At 49.3% G+C, this 20,642-nt stretch overlaps 1 protein-coding gene across 1 annotated transcript in view; it reads right to left on the bottom strand.

The window, feature by feature from the left end:
- Window positions 1-12,790: 12,790 nt before the first annotated feature.
- LOC144936550 (lysoplasmalogenase TMEM86B-like) overlaps window positions 12,791-20,642 on the bottom strand; it is a 41,283-nt gene continuing 33,431 nt past the window's right edge. The window contains exon 3 of the mRNA XM_078863742.1: window positions 12,791-16,226. Within this exon, the coding sequence (XP_078719868.1) occupies window positions 15,754-16,226 (473 nt within the window). The 3' untranslated portion in view covers window positions 12,791-15,753. The remainder of the gene's footprint in view (window positions 16,227-20,642) is intronic.

The raw sequence follows: 20,642 nt of genomic DNA, 5'->3' as shown, positions 1-20,642 counted from the left end.
CACACGGGGTACAAACAACGCTCCGCTATAACACACAAGCGCTTCCCAGACTATTGCCAGGGAGCGGTTGGGTGCGAAAGACTTTTGAGAGGGTGGAGGTGCAGAGGCTGCGACATGGATACAGTGCAGGATGCATTTCGAATGCGCGCCGGAAAACAGCGACAAAACACGCGGACGCACAAGGTGAAACACAGTCCTTCTCATCAGCAGCACGGCGTTGGCTATAATCGTGGACATATATAATAACATATTAATATATATGATATATGCAGTTCTTAGCTACACCGAAGGCAGAAAAGGGTGGAGCGACGCATGCTTGGAATGACGCCGAGAGACGGGAAGGGGAACGTGCGGAGGGGACTCCCATTTCATTCTGCGGTGGCGAGGAGATGCAATCTCCCTCGCCTGGTACCCATGGGTTCGATCCCGGACCCTGACGATGCCTGTTGTATATTTCGAGTCCGTGTGTTCTCTCGCTCCCCGTCGTGGTCGCGTTTATTTTTCTCCGAGTCGTCCGGTTTCCGCCCTCCACATTTAGAATCAACGTGCGTTTAGATGATTTGGCTGCTACTATGAATCCCCAAGCATGATGATATTGATGATGTCTTGCCTCACGGCAGATGTGGAGCGTGTGTTCACAGGAAGTTCCTTTTTTTTAATGCTAATGTTGGTCACGTGACCAGGAAGTGACGATGTTAGATTTCCACTGTACCACGCGGGCGTCGGCCATTACACAGATAAGTCAAGATGGCGGCACGCATCGCATCTCAGTGAGACCACAGCCGCACTTGTCCATTGTGGGAGCTTAAGAAGCATTATCTGTAAGTTGTTTATATTCCTATAATATTGGAAATGCTGTTGTAATGTTGGAATGACCGTTATAGCAATGTAAATGCCGTTATGGTGCCGTTAAGTTGTTGTAGTAAATACGAGGCCTAGTTAGTAACGAAGCCTGTGACTTTCCTTATTGTGGATGTTACTTGTGATTTAGTAGGTCGAGTCAGACTTGTGCCTATGTTGCGATCCTGAGAGTGATGACGAAGTATCTCATCCACAGTTTAGTGTTAAGTGTAATGCTGTACATTTGGGGTGCAGTGGGATGAATTCACTATGTGCCTGTATGCAACGCACCAGCTTGTGCCTTTGTCTAGTTGTTCAGGGGTAATGTGGGGGCCTGGTCCTTCCAGGATCTATTGTTATCTGAGACAACGTTCTGATGCTGTGGTGTTCATTGTGTGGGTGTTTCCGAATTATAACAAATGCTGTATCTGTGTTTTCTCACCAGTTTTACCTGTTACAATCAATAAATGACGATCGGAGTTGGACGGTCATCTTGGCTCCGAGGGTTTATTGAACACATGGTTATCTACTCGACTAGCGGTGCAACGCAGCGCACAGCGAGGCCGAGATAGTAAAAAGATTCACTTCTTAAAGCTCCCAAGAAGTCCTGCAGCCAGCTCTGCAGCCAGCTCTGCAGCCAGCTCTGCAGTCAACTCTGCAGCCAGCTCTGCAGCCAGCCCTGCAGCCAGCCCTGCAGTCAACTCTGCAGTCAACTCTGCAGCCAGCTCTGCAGCCAGCCCTGCAGCCAGCCCTGCAGTCAACTCTGCAGCCAGCTCTACAGCCAGCCCTGCAGCCAGCCCTGCAGCCAGCCCTGCAGCCAGCCCTGCAGCCAGCTCTGCAGCCAGCCCTGCAGCCAGCTCTGCAGCCAGCCCTGCAGCCAGCTCTGCAGCCAGCCCTGCAGTCAACTCTGCAGCCAGCTCTGCAGCCAGCCCTGCAGTCAGCCTGCAACAAGCAAGGAGCTCTGCAACGAGTCTACATTAAAATCGTGCTGCAAACATCGCAGCATGGAAAGCCACAGTTCAGTAGGGAGAGATGCTGAAGAAGGTGAACCAAGCAATCCAGGATCTCCCATCCTGCCTCAAGAGGACCAAGGGAGTTCAAGGCCCCAGAGGGAGGTCAGGTTGACGCAACGGGCCTTGGAAAGTTATGAGGCTGAGAAACAGGACCTGGATGCCAGGATACAACGGGCCTGGGACCGGGTCGAAGCAGATTTATCTGAAGCTTCAAACGCCTCAGACACAGTGGTCTCAATTCAGCGGGCCATCCAGCGAGTGAAGGTGAGCAGCTCAAGCTACAAGCTCCTGGCAAATAAATACATATCCCTCCTGACGAAGATGAAAACGGATGAGGGCATTGAGGGAGTGCGCACGCAAGAGCACTTCCTCGATCTGCTCGATGATAATGTGCAGGCAGTGATACAAGATGCAATGGACCGTGTGGATGGCTTAAGAGAGACAGGATCTCAGCACTCCGTCTCATCCAGGTCCACCACAAGATCTAAAGCCTCAGCACACTCAAAGACATCATCTACTAGTATGGCAGCAGCTCAGGCACGCGCAGCAGCAGAAGCAGCAAACGCCCGTATTGCCTACATGGCTGAAGAGGAAGCCATGCTAATTGAAAAGGCTCGCATACAAGAAGAAGAGAGTACATTAGCAGCCACTGCCGCACGGAAGAAAGCAGAGCTTGAAGAGCAAGAGCGTATATTAGTGGCTACTGCCACACGGAAGAAAATTGAGCTGGATGCTAAGTTAAGCACCCTACAACTCTAAAGGGAAGCAGCTGCTGCAAGGGCCCAGGCAGAGGTGCTCGAAGCAGCAGCCAACATGGATAAGGAAGAGAATTGGAGTGAGTTTGGCACTCAGATACCTGTCAAGGACTGTGATCAACTCACCAGAAAAAATATTTTGGACTGGTCTGAACAATGCATCAATGCTCCTCCACCAAACCATACTGAACAAAGGGTGGACGTTCAGGCATTGCCATCTCCACTCCGAATGAACATGAATGCTGACTACGGGAATGGTGGAAATGCATATCCTGCCCTGAGAGTTAGTCGCCGACTCAGCGTCGCGCATATGGGGTCAGACGTGGATGCACCAAGTCAGACCCACATTCCAGACAGTCACATAAGGGGATCCAACCAACGTGATCGAAACCCTTTGGGCCCACAGTCCAACGCCATCGCAAATGACGGCATGCTAGGCAATACAGCCAATAATGCCGCCTCACAAGCGCCAGTATGGACACACCCTGGATCAGCAGGACTAGGAGACTTTGCTAGGTACCTGGCTCACCGCAAACTAATCAACACAGGACTCGTTAAGTTTGACCACTCTGAGAACTATCGAGCCTGGAGATCTACCTTCAGGAATGCAATCCGAAATGCAGACATCTCTGCAAGTGAAGAACTCGACCTGTTGGTGAAATGGTTAGGAAATGAATCTGCAGAGTACGCAAAGAGGATCCGGTCAGCAAACATTGACGACCCCGCCTCAAGCCTGCATGCGGTGTGGGAGAGGCTCGAGGAGTGCTATGGTAGCCCAGAAACCATTGAGAAGGCTCTCTTCAAGAAGTTGCAGAACTTTCCAAAAATCTCTGGTCGAGACAATAAAAGGTTACGAGAGCTTGGAGATCTTTTGATGGAGCTTGAATCAGCCCAGGCTGATCCCTACTTACCAGGTCTCATTTTCTTGAATACCTACCATGGCGTGAACCCCATCGTAGAGAAATTGCCATTTGACGTGCAGGAAAAATGGAGAACAGCGGGTTCAAGATGCAAGTCAGAGCATCAGGTTGCATTCCCCCCATTCTCTTTTTTCTCAAAGTTTATCCGCAACCTGGCTAAGACTAGAAATGACCCGAGTTTCATGTTTGGCACCACGGAGATTTCCTGTCCAGATCTCCCAAAAATGGAAAGGACAACGGCGAAACGAGGAACAGCGAGAGTGCCAATTTCCGTACACAAGACTGAGGTCTCTCCTGCGACATTCGCAAACTCCGTCCAGGCAACCACCACAAAGAAAAAGATAGAGGATCCAGAGAAGCAATGCCCATTGCATGATAAACCTCACTCCCTCCAGAAATGCCGTGAGTTCAGGAGGAAGCCATTGGAAGAGCGGAAGAACATGCTGAAAGAATTTGGAGTGTGCTTCAAATGCTGTGCTTCTAATAACCACCTTGCAAGGAATTGCAAGGCAGATATCAAGTGCGAGGAATGTGGCAGCGACAAACACGCAACTGCTCTGCACACATTTTACTCGAAACCCAGTAGCACTAAGGCTTCCGATCCCGAAGCAGAGCACGGCGGGGAGCAAGGCGAGACCGCCGCACTCACTTCGTCAATCACAACCAAATGCACAGAAGTCTGTGGAGAAGGCTTCAAAGGAAGATCTTGCTCAAAGATATGCCTCGTCCGAGTCTATCGCAAAGGACATCCTGAAAGGGCAGTAAGAATGTACGCCATAATGGACGACCAGAGCAACAGGTATTTGGCAAGGTCAGAGTTCTTTGATCAGCTAAGTGTAGGTGGGAATTCCTTTCCATACACGCTCAGAACATGCTCAGGACTGATGGAGACAGCGGGAAGAAGAGCGAGCGGCCTCATGGTGGAAACCATAGATAGCACCATGAAGCTAGCCCTTCCTACTGTGACAGAGTGCAACGAGATACCGGACGACAGGAGTGAGATTCCCACGCCCGAAGTTGCACGTCACCACCCACACCTGAAACCCATAGCAGAGTTCATCCCGCCATTGGATCACGCGGCACAGATTTTACTTCTGCTCGGCAGGGACATGCTGAGAGTCCACAAGGTTCGTAACCAACGCAATGGACCTCACGACGCTCCCTATGCCCAGAGACTCGACCTAGGATGGGTCATCGTAGGTGACGTTTGTCTGAAGGGAATACACAAACCAGACCACATTAGCACATTCAGAACGAGTGTGCTCACGAATGGACGCACGTCGCTCTTCAAACCATGCCCCAACCACTTCACACTGAAAGAGGAACTCGGCGAGAGAAGTCAAGCCTGTACCGTGCAGACTTACGAAGAAACCACCATGACTTCGCTTGTGCATCCACCGCCTTCGTTGGAGTTTGTTCCTCCACGTTTCTCCAAGCCAGTCCTGACTGACGGGAAGAAGACTAAGGTGAAGCCGCTGCTCGTCGCTCTGCTGGTGGTTGTGGCGGTGGTCGCTGTGACCGTGGCCTCTCCGTTCCTCGACTCGGAGCTATCGTCCGAGTGGGAATTCTGGAAGGAGTTCCACGGCAAGGCTCCACAACCGGACCATACCATCCCAAGGCTTGAGCTGTGTGGAGCGGTTCTTGCTACAGAGGTGGCGGAACTGATCTTAGACGAATTTGACGTCAAAATGGACGCGGTCAAGTTCTACACGGACAGTAAGGTCGTACTAGGCTACATAAACAACCAAACCAGAAGGTTCTACACCTACATCAGCAACCGGGTGGAGCACATCAGGAGATCGACGCAGCCGGAGCAATGGAATTACGTTCCAACTGACCAGAATCCAGCAGATCTCGCAACTAGGTCCGTCCCTGCATCTCTGCTGAATCAAACCATCTGGCTGACGGGTCCAGCGTTCCTGTTACGACGTGACGTTGGCCCATGTACTACCAAGGAGACCTTTGGACTCTTAGAGCCCGAGTCCGACAAGGAGATTCGTCCTCTAGTGACAACTTTCGTAACAAATGTGCGACCAAGAAGTCCACTGAGTCCACACCATTTTGAACATTTCTCGAAATGGACGACGCTCGTGCGAGCAATAGCACATTTAACGCATATCGCAGACTGCTTCCATCGCCCGATGAGAGGCACCACTGGTAGCTGCAATGGATGGCATTACTGCACAGTGCCACGCACTGAATACGAGCTTTCCAGAGCAAGGAAATCAATCTTCCGCTGTGTGCAACAGGCAGCTTATGCAAGTGAGATCAAGGCCATTAACAAGGGAGAAGACCTTCCTAGGGTCAGCACCCTCAGGAAGCTAAACCCCGGGATGGACAAAGACGACTTGCTCAGGATCGGTGGTCGGCTAGGGAATGCAAAATTAGATGAGAATGAACGAAACCCCCTCATAATCCCAAGCCAGAGCCACATCGCAATCTTACTCGTGCGCCACTACCACGAGAAGGTCAAGCACCAAGGTCGGCACTTCACAGAAGGAGCAATCCGATCTGCAGGGCTGTGGATCGTTGGAGCAAAGAGGTGCATCGCCAGCACAATCCACAAGTGTATCCGGTGTCGCAAGCTACGTGGAAAACAGGAAGAACAGAAAATGGCAGACCTCCCAGCCGATCGACTCAGTGTGGAACCTCCCTTCACCTCTGTAGGGATTGACGTGTTCGGACCGTGGACAGTCATCTCCCGCCGCACCAGAGGAGGGCTCGCGAACAGCAAACGTTGGGCAGTGCTGTTCACCTGTATGAGTACACGAGCAGGACACATCGAAGTCATCGAGTCCATGGACTCTTCGAGCTTTATAAATGCACTCCGGAGGTTTTTCGCCATCAGAGGGCCAGCCAAGCAACTCCGTTCTGATTGTGGAACCAATTTCATAGGAGCATGTAAAGAGCTTAAGATCAATACGGAGAATGTCGAAGATTATTCTGTCAGGAAATACCTTAGTGACCAAGGCTGCACATGGATCTTCAATCCTCCCCACTCTTCGCACATGGGTGAAGCCTGGGAATGCATGATCGGGATTGCTCGACGCATTCTCGACTCCATGCTATGTGATGTCAGGTCCACACGGCTCTCTCACGAGGTCTTGACAACTCTCATGGCCGAGGTCTCAGCCATAATTAACTCAAGACCCCTGATCCCCGTCTCAACCGACCCGGAGTCACCATTCATCTTGACTCCTGCTACACTTCTTACCCAGAAGACAGATGTGCTCACAGCACCTACCGAGGAGGCCAGCACTGCAGACCTCTACAGGCGTCAATGGAGACAAGTGCAGAGCTTCGCGAACACGTTCTGGCGTCGCTGGAAAAACGAGTACCGTACGACACTCCAAGTGCGCAACAAGTGGCAGTCTAATAGACCAGACATCCAAGAAGGCGACCTCGTCCTACTGAAGGACAACCAAGCCAAACGGAATGAGTGGTCAATGGGCCGCATCCTCAAGTCGATTCCAAGTGCCGATGGAAAAGTTCGAAAGGTCGAGGTTATGATTGCGAAGCAAGGTGTCGCAAGAACTTTCATCAGGCCCATAGTCGAGATAGTACTACTTCTCTCTCGCAAAGATATGAACAAATAAGTCGACCCGTTGAAGTTGTTATACACTTGTTTATGAGATAGGAAATAAATGGTGGTATCTCCTAGATACCAGACGGGGAGTGTCTTGCCTCACGGCAGATGGGGAGCGTACGTTCACAGGAAGTTCCTGTTTTTTGATGCTAATGTTGGTCACGTGACCAGGAAGTGACGATGTTAGATTTCCACTGTACCACGCGGGCGTCAGCCATTACACAGATAAGTCAAGATGGCGGCACGCATCGCATCTCAGTGAGACCACAGCCGCACTTGTCCATTGTGGGAACTTAAGAAGCATTATCTGTAAGTTGTTTATATTCCTATAATATTGGAAATGCTGTTGTAATGTTGGAATGACCGTTATAGCAATGTAAATGCCTTTATGGTGCCGTTAAGTTGTTGTAGTAAATACGAGGCCTAGTTAGTAACGAAGCCTGTGACTTTCCTTATTGTGCATGTTACTTGTGATTTAGTAGGTCGAGTCAGACTTGTGCTTATGTTGCGATCCTGAGAGTGATGACGAAGTATCTTATCCACAGTTTAGTGTTAAGTGTAATGCTGTACATTTGGGGTGCAGTGGGATGAAAACACTATGTGCCTGTATGTAACGCACCAGCTTGTGCCTTTGTCTAGTTGTTCAGGGGTAATGTGGGGGCCTGGTCCTTCCAGGATCTATTGTTATCTGAGACAATGTTCTGATGCTGTGGTGTTCATTGTGTGGGTGTTTCCGAATTATGACAGATGCTGTATCTGTGTTTTCTCACCAGTTTTACCTGTTACAATCAATAAATGACGATCGGAGTTGGACGGTCATCCTGGCTCCGAGGGTTTATTGAACAAATGGTTATCTACTCGACTAGCGGTGCAACGCAGCGCACAGCGAGGCCGAGATAGATGATAAGCCACTTCGATGGCCTTACCACGCGTGGCCAAGTCGCCTCTGAAAAAGAGCTCACAACTCGGTGTCCTTTACCTGGTAAAATAAAAATAATCTAGTTTAGTTTATTCCTTGCCCGAGTGCTCGTTCCAACCAACCACGCTACTTCACCGCTTACTGCTACATTCATTATCCGACCGCCTGTCGCCGGAATTGAACCTTGAATCGGCGGCTGATCTCCGGTCGCTCTCGAAATGTTCCCGCATTGTTGTTCGCAGTTTCTCAGGTGGGTCCGCTGGGACACAGTAACCAGAGTCGGAGTGAGCGGGGTTCATTGTTATCGGTAATCAGCGTCACCCGGTTCATCCGTGACCTGTTCGGAGTGGCGTCGGTTGGCATCGCCCGTGCACGTGTGAGTGAGCTGCCCAGCACAGCTCCGGGCGATTCGTCCAGATTTCGCCGGGCCCTTGGAGCGGCCGCTGCGTACACAACTGACGCTGCTGGGAGGGCGTTGTGATATGAATGGATGATGGTGGCCACTTCACGAAGGACGAAGACAAAAACAAATCCTCCCCCCCCCGCGTAGCTTTAACAGACTTGTCGAGGCAAGCGCTATCAAGGCCCGCTGCTACTATGAATCCCCAAGCATGACACACGAGGGGTGTTGGTGGCTAGTGGGGAGCGGTGGTGCAGCGGTTAGCGCGCTGCGCTACGAACCCGGCGACCCGGATTCCATTCTCGCTCACGGTCAACACTAGTGACGATTATCTGAACCGGTCCTGGGCCTCTCCTCTAGGTCGACGCAGCCTCAAATGACGCCTGGCTGCGACATGTAAACATGGCCACTAGGGAGACAAAGGTGGTCGGGCGTGGTGTTGGCCACACACCCATGTGCTGTGCCAGCCTTCAAAGGTGCTCGCTAACAGCACTTGTCCCCGTAGTCTGTTAAGGCTATACGGGGGATCTTTGTTTTTGCCTTTGTGGGTGGCCAGCACCCCGCTGTTGTCCCCCCAGTGCTGATGTATTGCACACCGCATCACGTGTGCACTAATTTAAGGCAGAGTCGACCTATGGTGAAATATATTTATTGGTCGGGAGCGGGAATCGAACTTCAGGAAAGCCGCCGCCGAGTTCGCCACGCAGTGCGCTAACCACTGCTCCACCCACCGCTCACCCACTGCAACCACGTACGACAAACTCACACATATCCACAACGTTTCACTATTACAGTACTTTGAAAAAAGATTATCTACGATAATAGGGTTTTCCCCTTTTTTCTGGCAAAAAAACAGCTGTGTTAGGATGTTAAGACACCATACTGAAACCTTTTTACCAGAAATCATGTCTGCATTAACCACAATGCTTGTGGTCAGAATGCAAACAAAAAACACACTCTGATAAGTAATGCATTGCCCTTGAAACTGATTGGTCCACACCAGGGACAGCTTTCTTTTGACCCTCGTCTCAACGGTGTTAGACCAGAGGACACTAAAAGGGCAATGCATTAATTATCAGAGTATGTTTTTTGTTTGCATTCTGACCACAAGCATTGTGGTTAATGCAGACATTATACTTTATAAAAAAGGTTTCAGTTTGGTGTCTTGACATCTTAACACAGCTGTATTTTGCTAGAAAAAATGGAAAAACCTATTATCATATTTTTGTACTGGCAAAGGAGGTCCCATGATGAAGATTATCTACGTCACATTGGGGAAATGCGTACACAAAATACAAATATCCCCCTGAAAGTCTTAACAGACTGTTGGGGCAAGTGCTGTTAGCGAGCACCTATGAAAGCCGACACGGCCACACGAGAGGATGGGGTAGCCAGCACCACGCCCGACCGCCTTTATCTTTCTCGTGGCGATGTTTTTACATACCGTACCAACTACTCATTTGAGGCTGAGTCGACCTATGGGCGGCCTAGGGCCGGTTAAGATAATTAATCGTCACTCTGTGTTGGTGGCCGTGAGCGAGAATCAAACTCTGGTCGCCGGGGTTGCAGCGCAGAGCGCTATCGTGGAGGAATCCGATGAGCTATGAAGCTCTTTTCAACAGACGTCCAGCTTACAACTACCGCTCCCCACACTTGCGTACAACGACAGCCGCTATTCGCCACTAAGTGGCGGTGACGTCACCACGGCGCTTGTGCCAGGCGATGTGCACGTTGAGGCCACGTGAAGTGTCGAACGCCCGCTGGCAGGAGGTCACGGGGCAGACCCAGCAGGTGCCGTGGATCCACCTCCTGAGATGACTGGCCGATGCACCACCTGTGCCCCCTACTGTGCCAACTTGCTGTGCTTTAGCCACCCGGCGCTCCGCTCGTTGTTGTGAGCGTCGCTCCTCTGCCCTCCGTTGTTGCTGGAGGGCGACTGCCTCCAACTGCCCAGTAGCGTCCTTCACGAGCCTCCCCACACTTGTGCGTGCACACTCACACCAACAACGCATTGCTCAGGGCGGCTGGTGCCCATGCTGTCCGTGGATACGATGAGTAGTAGGAGTAAGCAGCATTTGCCACACGAGGTGGTAACTGTTAACCACCCACCCACCCCTGGCCCACGGGATGGAGTCCCCGTATCCCCGGACACGCGTTGCTCGAGATGAAGAATTCGGGGCGCCCTTTCATAACAGCGCTGGAACGCGAGCGATGGAGCGAGCGATGGAGCGAGCGAGCGCCCGCACGGACGGGCGGGCGGGCATTCGAGCGCATTTAATGAGCGTGGCGTGAAAGTTTTGTATTAAAACTCATTTGCAGGGATTAACATTGCAGTTGGGATTTAGGTTTGCGAAGCGCTTACTGTGCGTATCTTTACGAGAGTCGAGCTTAGTTCAAATTGGGGGGGCGGGGGGGGCTAGGGGTGTTTGTCGGGTTTTTTAAATTCTGTTTGCTCATCGTGATCCCGTCATAGGAACGTGGAATTTCCACCACGCTCGTTTTGAGCCAGAATGAACTTTGATTTTGTGTGTACAGATATAAAAAGTAACTATGTGTGGACTGGAGAGGCAGGTGACTTGGTTAACGCACTGCGCTAATTAACTTGGAGACGTGATTTCGATTCCCGGCCACGACTATCATTAGTGGCGTAGCGAGTGATATCCGAACCGGTCCTGGGTCCCCTCCCCTTCATGAAGAAGAGATTTTTGTTTGTAATCGAAGTCGTCCTCGTGGAACGGCGCAGGACCAACAGCCTTACCACACAAACCTGATAGGCTTGCCACCCGTCCTGGTTTTCCCAGGAACATCCTCCTGTTGAGGTATGCCTCCTGTAAAACCCGTAAGTCCTCCCGGGACGTTAAAGGGCGCCACGGTGGCTAGGAGATGTTAACTATCTCGCTTGGGTATACAGGAGGTCATGGGTTCTCCCCATGGTTGCGTGTATTTTTCTCCGGGTCCTCCGGTTTTCACCCTACACATTTATAAACATGTGTTTAGAATATGTGGCTGCTATAAATGTACACGTAATAAGCCACTTCATTGAAATACATTTTGTGGCAAGGTCGCTTCTGAAATAGAGCTATATAGCTGAGTGGGCCTTACCTGGTAAAATAAAAAATAGTTTAATTTTAATTTAGTTCAGAGTCCAGCTCTGTAAGAAACTGATAAATACATCACTCAGAATATGTTTTTTTGATTTAACATGCAGATTTCAACTCTTGTGACGTCAGATATTCTTACTCTCATTGTGTTCCCGTTTTTGTACCTGAAGTAGCAATAGCCCTCGTGTCGCTACGGAAGCTATCTCTGTTGTGTATTGGCTCAAGCGTGCCTGGCTGCTGATGAGACACTGAATATCGAAGCCGGTACATAGTTTTGCTTGTGTGAAACCATTTGCTGCCGAAATTATGTATTCCCTTCTTAGAAGACCGTGTAGCTCGTCGAATGTAAAAAAAAACACTTGAATTATTGTTTTGCCATGAGGATAAACAGATATGTGACGGAGGCGTAATTGTCCGCCCATCTGTATTTGTTCGTGTGTTGGGTTGTGTGTTTGTGCGAACACAGACCCCCTCGATGGATGAATGGATTCGTGATCCCTCTGCGAGGCCAACAACGCAACGTGACCCCTGGGCTGGAGCACACGGGGTGACACAACCCCCGGGCTTAGCGTGAAATCCCCGTGGCGCGCAGCTTCACATGGAGAGTTGGCAACGCACCCGGGGCCAAACGCACCCGTGGCCAAGCCCGATTAAATAAAACACAGAGGCAGACACAAAAGACAAAGATCCCCCGTGTAGCCTTAACAAGCTGTTGGGGCAAGTGTTGTCAGCGAGCACCTATGAAGGCCGGCACTGTGGCACACGAGGGGGTGGGTGGCCAACACTACGCCCAGCCGCCTTTGTCTCTCTAGTGGTGATGTGTACACATCGCACCGAGGGGAGGCCCAGGACCGGTTCAGATAATCGTCAATGGTGTTGGCCGTGAGCGGGAATCGAACTTGAGTGGCCGGTTTCGTAGCGCGGCGCGCTAACTCCCGCATGAATCGTGTACATACAAAGACAAATACCTTCCGTGTAGCTTACACAGGTTGTCGGGGCAAGTGTTGTTAGCGAGCACCTATTAAGGCCGGCACAGCACTTGGGTAGTGGCCAGACCCATGCACGGCCACGTGTCTCCTCAGTCTCTGATGTTTTACCCACCGTATGTATACCAACACACGCAAGAACATACCATCACACACATCATATACTTTCCCCGAAAATGTATAGTCCAATGTTTGAGAGAGAAAACACGTATCATATGTAAAATTGTTCCATACCAAACATGTTCAATCATATGAAGTAATAGAGCGATTTATTTCCTCACAACATGCTCACTTATTCAATTACGCGAGTTACAAATTACTTATTAATTTAAACATAGTGCAATTAATTGGGCTGAAGCACCGACCCACTCAGTTGGTAAGTTTACGCAATTACCTCCCTCGCAATGCCATTTTTTTTATTCCATTACGCAATCTACTCTGCCGTCATTTCCACTTTGGCAACCGTTAAAGATGTATTGCTCTCATAATGGAACCTTCACTAAGTAGTGATCTATGGCCCATCGGAATTTTTCAGGAATTTGAAACATAATTTACCTCAGCATATTGGGCCATCTCTTAAATAAAAATTGCACGCATCACTTTGCCATCATTATTTTTCTTCCTCTGTAACTTGTGATTTAGTATCCAAAAATAGATTTACCTTCAGCAGTTTGTTTCGAAATCAACTTGAAATATATTTTCCAGAAAATCTAAAATTAAATGATAGAATTTGATAAAGAGATACACTGATTATTAAAAATTCTGGATATATTTTCTAGGAACGACCATTGCCTCTAATGGTGCCTATTATATATTATTTACTTTAAGGCCACAGTGCTATTGACGAATGTTTAGAGTTTCCCATGATTTGTATTTGTGTACCACTGCCAAGGCAATATCACCAATAAATTTGTTTTCAAATTCTGTTTGTTGGTGGGAACTTGTCACCAAAATGGCGGCAAGTGATCACAAAGATGGCCGACAGTGAGATCCAAGATGGCGGCAAGTGATCACCAAGATGGCCGATGGCTAGATCAAAGATGGCGGCAAGTGATCACCAGGATGACCGACAGTGAGATCCAAGATTGCGACAGATGATCACCAAGATTTCCGACGGTGAGATCCAAGATGGCGGCAAGTGATCACCAAGATGGCCGATGGTTAGATTAAAGATGGCGACAAGTGATCACCAAGATGGCTGACGGTGAGATCCAAGATGGCGGGCACTTTGTGAAAATAAATCTAATTCATGGGCAGCAACAGCAGGGGTCTACAGATTCACCTCCTGGTGATCCGATTCTTTGTTTCAATTAAGGAACTTAATTCAATAAAATATTATTTTTGTTTTGTTTTCCATGTCATTTGTATTGTCTATGTTTGTTAATCTCGTTTGTAGAATATTTTAAAATATTACGTAGAAAAGTAAAATTCACTTTGTAATCCATAATACAGGTTTTTTTGGGTTAGATCGCGTAAATATATAAATGTCGTTAAATCCGCCACCACCCGACACAGCCAATTATTAAAGTTTGTCACGTAAAAAGAAACCTAGTCCAGCACACCGGTGTGCTAGAGAGTCAAGCCACATTTACAATCTGAGTACGACCTTTCGCCAGTAATTACAACTAGCGTCATCAGGCGACAGCCAGATTTGTGGAGAAGTCGACCAGTTTCGTTCCTTTAATAGCGGCGTAATAACCCAAAACACCTGTATTATTGATGATATTTGTCGCGAAAGCCTACGTGTTAAACTTCACTGTACTATTAACGTGAGCATACCATTTGCATTTAATGTACATGACATGTAAATCACACTTATAAATCGATACTCGATTAAAACCGATGCAATGTTCCACGAGAGGTAAACAGCACAGAGCTCGCTGTAGCCAACTTCATCGCTGGCTCCATTCCACTGCATGCGATTGTAAACTTCAAAAGTAAAAATAAAAGTGAAATGACAGAGGTGGCCCGGTGGTTAAGGGCTCAAAGATGCTGTGTTGGTACTGATGAGCTCTTGGGTTCGAATACGGATTCAGCCGCTAGTGATGGAACCGGGTTCTCAAGTGCCTTGATTTGATACTCAGCCTGATCACCAAAGGAATGCACGGAGTGCCATCATGTTGACATTTCTTATCTTGTATAGATTTAGAGAGCGCCTTCATCCAAGGCGCTTTACACTCGTTATAAAATTGTAACTAAGATGACAGCGGTTAAAAAAGAGTGTAGGTTTGTTATTTCAAGTGGTGGTGTCGTTATGGTGACAGGACAGGTGGCAGTGGTTAAGATGGGGTTGGGGTAGTGATAGATGTTGGGGTAATGATAATAGGGGTAGTGATAGGGTTACTGATAGGGGTAGGGGAAGTGACAGGGGTAGTGATCGTAGCTGGCGGGGTTGGTGCAAGGGAGAGTAGCAGGAACAGGATAGTCAATGCAGAAGAGATGGGGGGTTGTTTTCAGCGAGGCATGGAAGCAAATGATTGAGGACGATTGCTCTGCGTGTTGCAGTGGGAGATGGTTCCAGTGAAGGGGAGCAAGAATGGAGGAGGGACGTGACTCGTCGCAGGGTGGTAAGCAAGTTAGAGAGTCGGTCGATATTGGGAGCTTAGAGGACGGCATGGGACAGTATAGTTAAGAAATTAGATAAGCAAAATAAGATGGGGCAAGACACAGAGCTAGGGTTGTGTTTTTCGGCACGGGTTTTCATTTGAATCCGAGCGAGCCAGCTCTGCCGAGAGTGAGCTTGCGAGACGACAGCGGGGAGGGAGTGATGGGGGTGGGAACGAGCGGCATGGCTAACGAGCGTGCTCACGGTACAACCATTCCTCGCACCGGAGCTGATGTCAATCACGCTACGCCGCTGGGATGAACCTTACCTTCCTCCTACTGAGAACCCTTTCCCTACCCTCGCCTCCCACCTTTCCTTCACCCCTCTCAATTGGACTGACCATCGCTAGATTTTTAGTTTGTTTAAGGAGGTCACACTGTTGGGCTTGTCAACTTGTCCTGGTTTTTCGCAGGATCGCCTCTCCTGTAAGCGATCATTTTTTTCTGGGGAAATCTCTGAAATCTGCCCGGGACATTTTGGCAAATCAATACAAGTCCCGTTTTTTTTTGTCAGTTACGCGTGGGTTATCCTTTCTCATTCTCGTGGCACGTGACATTTTCTGTTGTTATTGCTGTTGCCGTATCCCAGAGGTGGCAACCCTATTGGGGGGGGGGTCCCACACGGACTCTTACGGCAGCTTCCATTGCTTGCCGGTCAACGGCTCGCGCTTGACCGACAGCGCGATCAGCTGCTGCGCCGCGTAGTAAGTCGCGTGCGTGACCAAGGCCGCGTGGGGAACCGCGAAGCGAAACCGGTTCGTGGCCAGCGTCAGATCCGACGCCACGAAAAGCGCCGCGCCCAAAGCGCCGCTCAGCTCGCAGGCCCCCCAGCCGGGCCCCCCGAAAAGCCGAGCCAAGGCCCGCCACGCCATGGTGAAGATGAGCAAGCTGTACGCCAAGATGGCCGGCGCGAGCACGGCGTCGTCGCTCACGCCCGGGTAGAGGAAGGCGAAGGCGGCGAGGGCGCAGGAGAGCAGCACGAGGCCCAGGACGAGGTGGTCGCCGCGCAGACCGAACGCTTTGATGTAGCAGCAGTGGGCCAGGCCGAACGCCACCACTCCGTGCAGGAAGTAGGTGTCCTTGTAGAAGAGGCACACGTCACCTGCGGGAGCGCAAGGCAAAGTGCGGCGAACGTGGACACAGCGATTAGATTTTCTCCCACGTGCTCGTCCGATTGTGACGTCGTAGAACCGAGAAAGGGCATCAAGAGCTGTGCAGCGCAACGGTCGAAACACGGCGGAGTGGATGCAACGGTTCATTTTCTTCACGATCATGATGATCATCATCAGCCATGGTCTATCCACTGCTGGACGGAGGCCTCCCCAAGCCGCCACCATCTCTCAAGGACTCGCGATACGACAATCTGCCTGGCACCTGCACACGAGCCGGATGTCATCGCTCCATCTCGGCGGTGCTTGCCGCCTCCTTCGCCTGCCACTCAACCACTGCCAACGGCCCCTTCCTGCGACGGGTCCAGCCCAAGCGCGCAAAACAGGCAAAACGTCTCTCTAATTCGCGTGTCTTCGCTTATCCCAAGTGTCCCTGCTCCTCTATCTCAGCGTAATTTAAATCTGGACCCCTCTCCATTTCTCCATGCACACTTTTCATATTTCCCATATGAACCCCCACGCATGAATTCGATGTTTCTTATCCGTTAGTCAGGGCCGGCAAATCCACTCCGCTGCGCCGACATCTGTCATGCAGAGATTGTGCCGACCTCGCCCTCTACCGGTGCGTGGCGCCTGCTGCAGCCAACACGCAGAATGCTGTTTCCTAGGTTGCAATTTACGCAGGAGGATTAAAATGCCACACTGGAGGTGAGCTCACGGGCTCGTTGTGGCCACGTATCGAGAGCCGAGCCAGTACCAGTAGTAGCAGCTAGAATGTCAGTCCGCGCGACCCGCCACGCTCCGTGTTTTCGAGCGTACCAATGTACTCCCAATTCAAACTCTGTACAAATCAACTCGTCCCACGCTGCACGCGCCCGATGATTGTTCCGCGTGATACAGGCAGCGTTAATTGCTTATTTCCGTCACGTGGGACGTGATAAACAATCATCGGGTGATTCTAGATTTGAAGCTTTCGTGACTGCAAGGATTCATACTCTTAGGTTTTTTCGGTAAAGTCAAGTAGGTGAAAAATATAATTAAAATTAATAAAAGTAATAATAGAAATAAAATAAAATAATAAATCACGACGTTTCGGGCGCAATACAAGCGTCCGTCATCAGGTGGGACAACCACAGCAAGGAAACAAATGCTGAAGTGTTTCCTTGCTGTGGTTGTCCCACCTGATGACGGACACTTGTGTTGCGCCCGAAACGTCGTGATTTATTATTAAATTTAATTTCTATTGTTACTTTTATTAATTTGTATTTTATTTTTTACCCACGTGACTTTTCCGAAAAAACCTAAGAGTATAATCATCGGGTGCTAGCGGCGCGGAAGGTTTTAATTTGTATTTGAATTGGGAGTAAAATTGGTAAACGCGAAAAGAGGGAGGGTGGTGGTTCGCGCCGCCTGGCGCTTTGAACGCTTCGCCTAAGATCCGGGGTGCTAACAGCGTATCTGTCATGATTTTGAATGCATATTGGCCAGATCCGGAGCCGCATGCGGCTCTTCAAGGCATGCTTCGTGTCGTTATTCGCATGCATTGCGGCTCTTCAAATATTGAATTTGTTTGACTCAATTCGAAAAAATGGCTCTTCGAGTTATTTTTGTTGCCGACACCTGGGCTGTTCGATATGAGCTCAGTGCAGGTCGCCCTTGCAAAATAAGTAAATGTGTCTCGATAGGTTTGTATCATCTGATTTCAATGATTTTTTTTAAATTAACAATGCCAGAATTACCAAGCGACCGGACAGGACAAGTCTCATTTTGAATGGTGACTTGTGTCAGCAAAATCACAAAAGCAAAACAAAACTTAAAAAAGATCAAGTACATTAATGCAGCAGGGGGGGGGGGGGGTCAACACAGAAGAGGGCCCTGTAACGGTCTTGGGTTTTTTGTTGGGGGACCCACGATACTAAATAATGGGGGGCCCACGATACTAAATAATGAGGGGCACACAAGGCATTCTGCACGGGGCTTCCATCGTCAACCACGGGACACTGCCGGTGGCTCGGAGATGTGAACTGCCTCGCCTGGTGCACAGGAGGCCCTGGGATCAACCCCGACGCCTCCTCCCCGTGGTCACGTGACATTTTCTCCGGATCCTCCAGGTTTTCCCTCCACATTGAGAATCAACATCTCACGGTTAGAGTCTTTGCCACGCGATAAGCTACTTCGTTGAGCCATCATTTGTAACGAGGTCACTTCTGAAAATGACCTTAATAGCTCAGTGGGCCTTACCTGGTCAAATAGCAAATTAGTTTTTGTTTAAACAGACTCCATAAAACATGTTTTTGGGTGAGATCGCGTAAATATAAATGTGTCATTAAACCCGCCACCAGCCGGCGCAACCAATTAGTACGGTGTGTCACGTAAATAGAACATGCCAAATCCGAGTAATCAGATTGTAAATGTTGTGGATATGCTCTCCAACACAGCGGTGTGCTGGACTAGGAACGAATTGACAATGTTCTGTTTACGTGACAAACCTTACTAATTGGCGGGTTTAACGACGCATTTATATTTACGTGATCTAAGGGGCCGTCCATAAATGACGTCACGCGATTTTGTACGATTTTTAACCCCCCACCCCTCGTCATACGGCGTCACAAAAGTCAGATCCCCCCCTCAAATATGACGTCACAAAGCTCTGCCCCCCCCCCCCAAATAAAACATGCTTCGAATTGCTTTAAACTATTGTCATTGCAGTACGTATTTAATGTGGCGCTGCACTCTGATGTTGTCGGAGAAAATATTTATTAAAAAGTCTATTTAATAAGTAGAACGTGTTGTCTATATTTATTTAAAGTTGCGCATTTTGATGTGACGTCACATTTCTCACCCCCCCCCCCTCGTCACACATCGTCACAAATATCTGACCCACCCCCCCCCTAGGTGCGTGACGTCATTTATGGACGGCCCCTAACCCAAAAAAAAACCTTTAAATAGCCTGGCTTGCCTATTTGAGGTTGAAGAGAGAGAAGCAGACGGCCACTCTGTGGTGCCGCGGTCAGGCCAGAGGAGGGAGCTGTGGGCACAGTTTGACGGCACCAGACTTAACCGTTTGTCTCCACATTTGTTTAATCGCCACGGTTGGGTGGCCCAGCGCTCGAAAATAACACGATGTATAACTGCGTTCGGCCATTTGTCAATCCACTGCTCGGTGTTAGCCTCCCCACGCCGTGTGTGTCGTGAGGGTTGTTTGACCATACTTCCCCCATGCGAATATTTAGACACCACTGAGTCGACCTATGGGAGGCCTAGGACTGATATGAGCTCTGGCCGATATACTAACTGAGACATCTCGTGTCTCTCCACACGCACGCGTCTCTGTGTTGCCGTACGTGTATGTATGTATGTCAGCGCTTTAACAGCACTTGCCCCAAATAGCCTGTGTAGGCTTCGGGGGATATGTTTTTGTATCCGTGTGTAAGTGTGTGTGGTCTGGATAAGCAGATGTAGTCGGTGATGAAGATTTACAACCAACTCCTGCCACTGATTCTGTGTCGAGAAAATAATGTATGTGGCCCAAGTCCCCACGGATTCTGCGGACTTAAATGATTAGCATCCCATTGTCCTTAGTGAGCGACTGACGCTGTGGGTGGTCGCTGGGTCGGGGTCAGGGTTAGGGTTCAGGTTCCTCTTCGTTCCAAAAGAAAAATAACTCACATCATGTACGTATGTATGTTGAACTTCTTTCGCGCCGTACGTAGTCAACCGTGCTCATCGGAGGAAGGGCCGTACATATTGGCCGAGTGACCAATTTACAAGGTATATCCAGGGCTTAATTGCTCACTAACTTGTCGGCTGGAGGAGGTGACTAGTAGCCACAGCCAGAGCGAGGGGCATACTGGATGTGGTGTGTCGGGAGCAGAAATATTTTCTGGGTCACTTGCCAGGACAGACGAACCTAAAATTAAGCCCCTGGGTATGACCCGAAATTACTTAAAGACAACGGCCATTAACACCGAAGCAGCATCAATTCTTACTGGAACAAACATATCTTATGAGAAATGAGAAAATTAATAATAATTGGAAAGCAGTAAGAGCCAGTGTATGTATGTAGAACTTCTTTCGCATCGTACATAGCCAACCGTGCTAGTCGGAGGTGTGGGCGGAAGGCCAACAAACTAAACACAAAAAGCTAATTAAAGCAATGTTTTTTTTATAATACAGTAATCACATTCTGCTTAAATGGACGCCTTGTTTTGCCTCGCTCCCTGTGCGAATGCAGCAAATGGTGATCTGCAAAGAAGTCAGCCTAACTCAAGAGGCGTTTGTTTTGATCTGGGTAAAATGAATGTCGAAATCAAATCACCATCCATTACATCTCCCTTTCTGGTTTCATCTTAACCAACTCACCCCAAGTTAGCGGCAGTAATGTGAGAGGAGAAGGGAGTGGGGAGGAG

Source organism: Lampetra fluviatilis, chromosome 16 (assembly GCF_964198595.1).
Source record: "Lampetra fluviatilis chromosome 16, kcLamFluv1.1, whole genome shotgun sequence".
NCBI lineage: Eukaryota > Metazoa > Chordata > Hyperoartia > Petromyzontiformes > Petromyzontidae > Lampetra > Lampetra fluviatilis.
The sequence above is the reverse complement of the archived record's forward strand: the minus strand, read 5'-3'. Positions and strand labels throughout refer to the sequence as shown.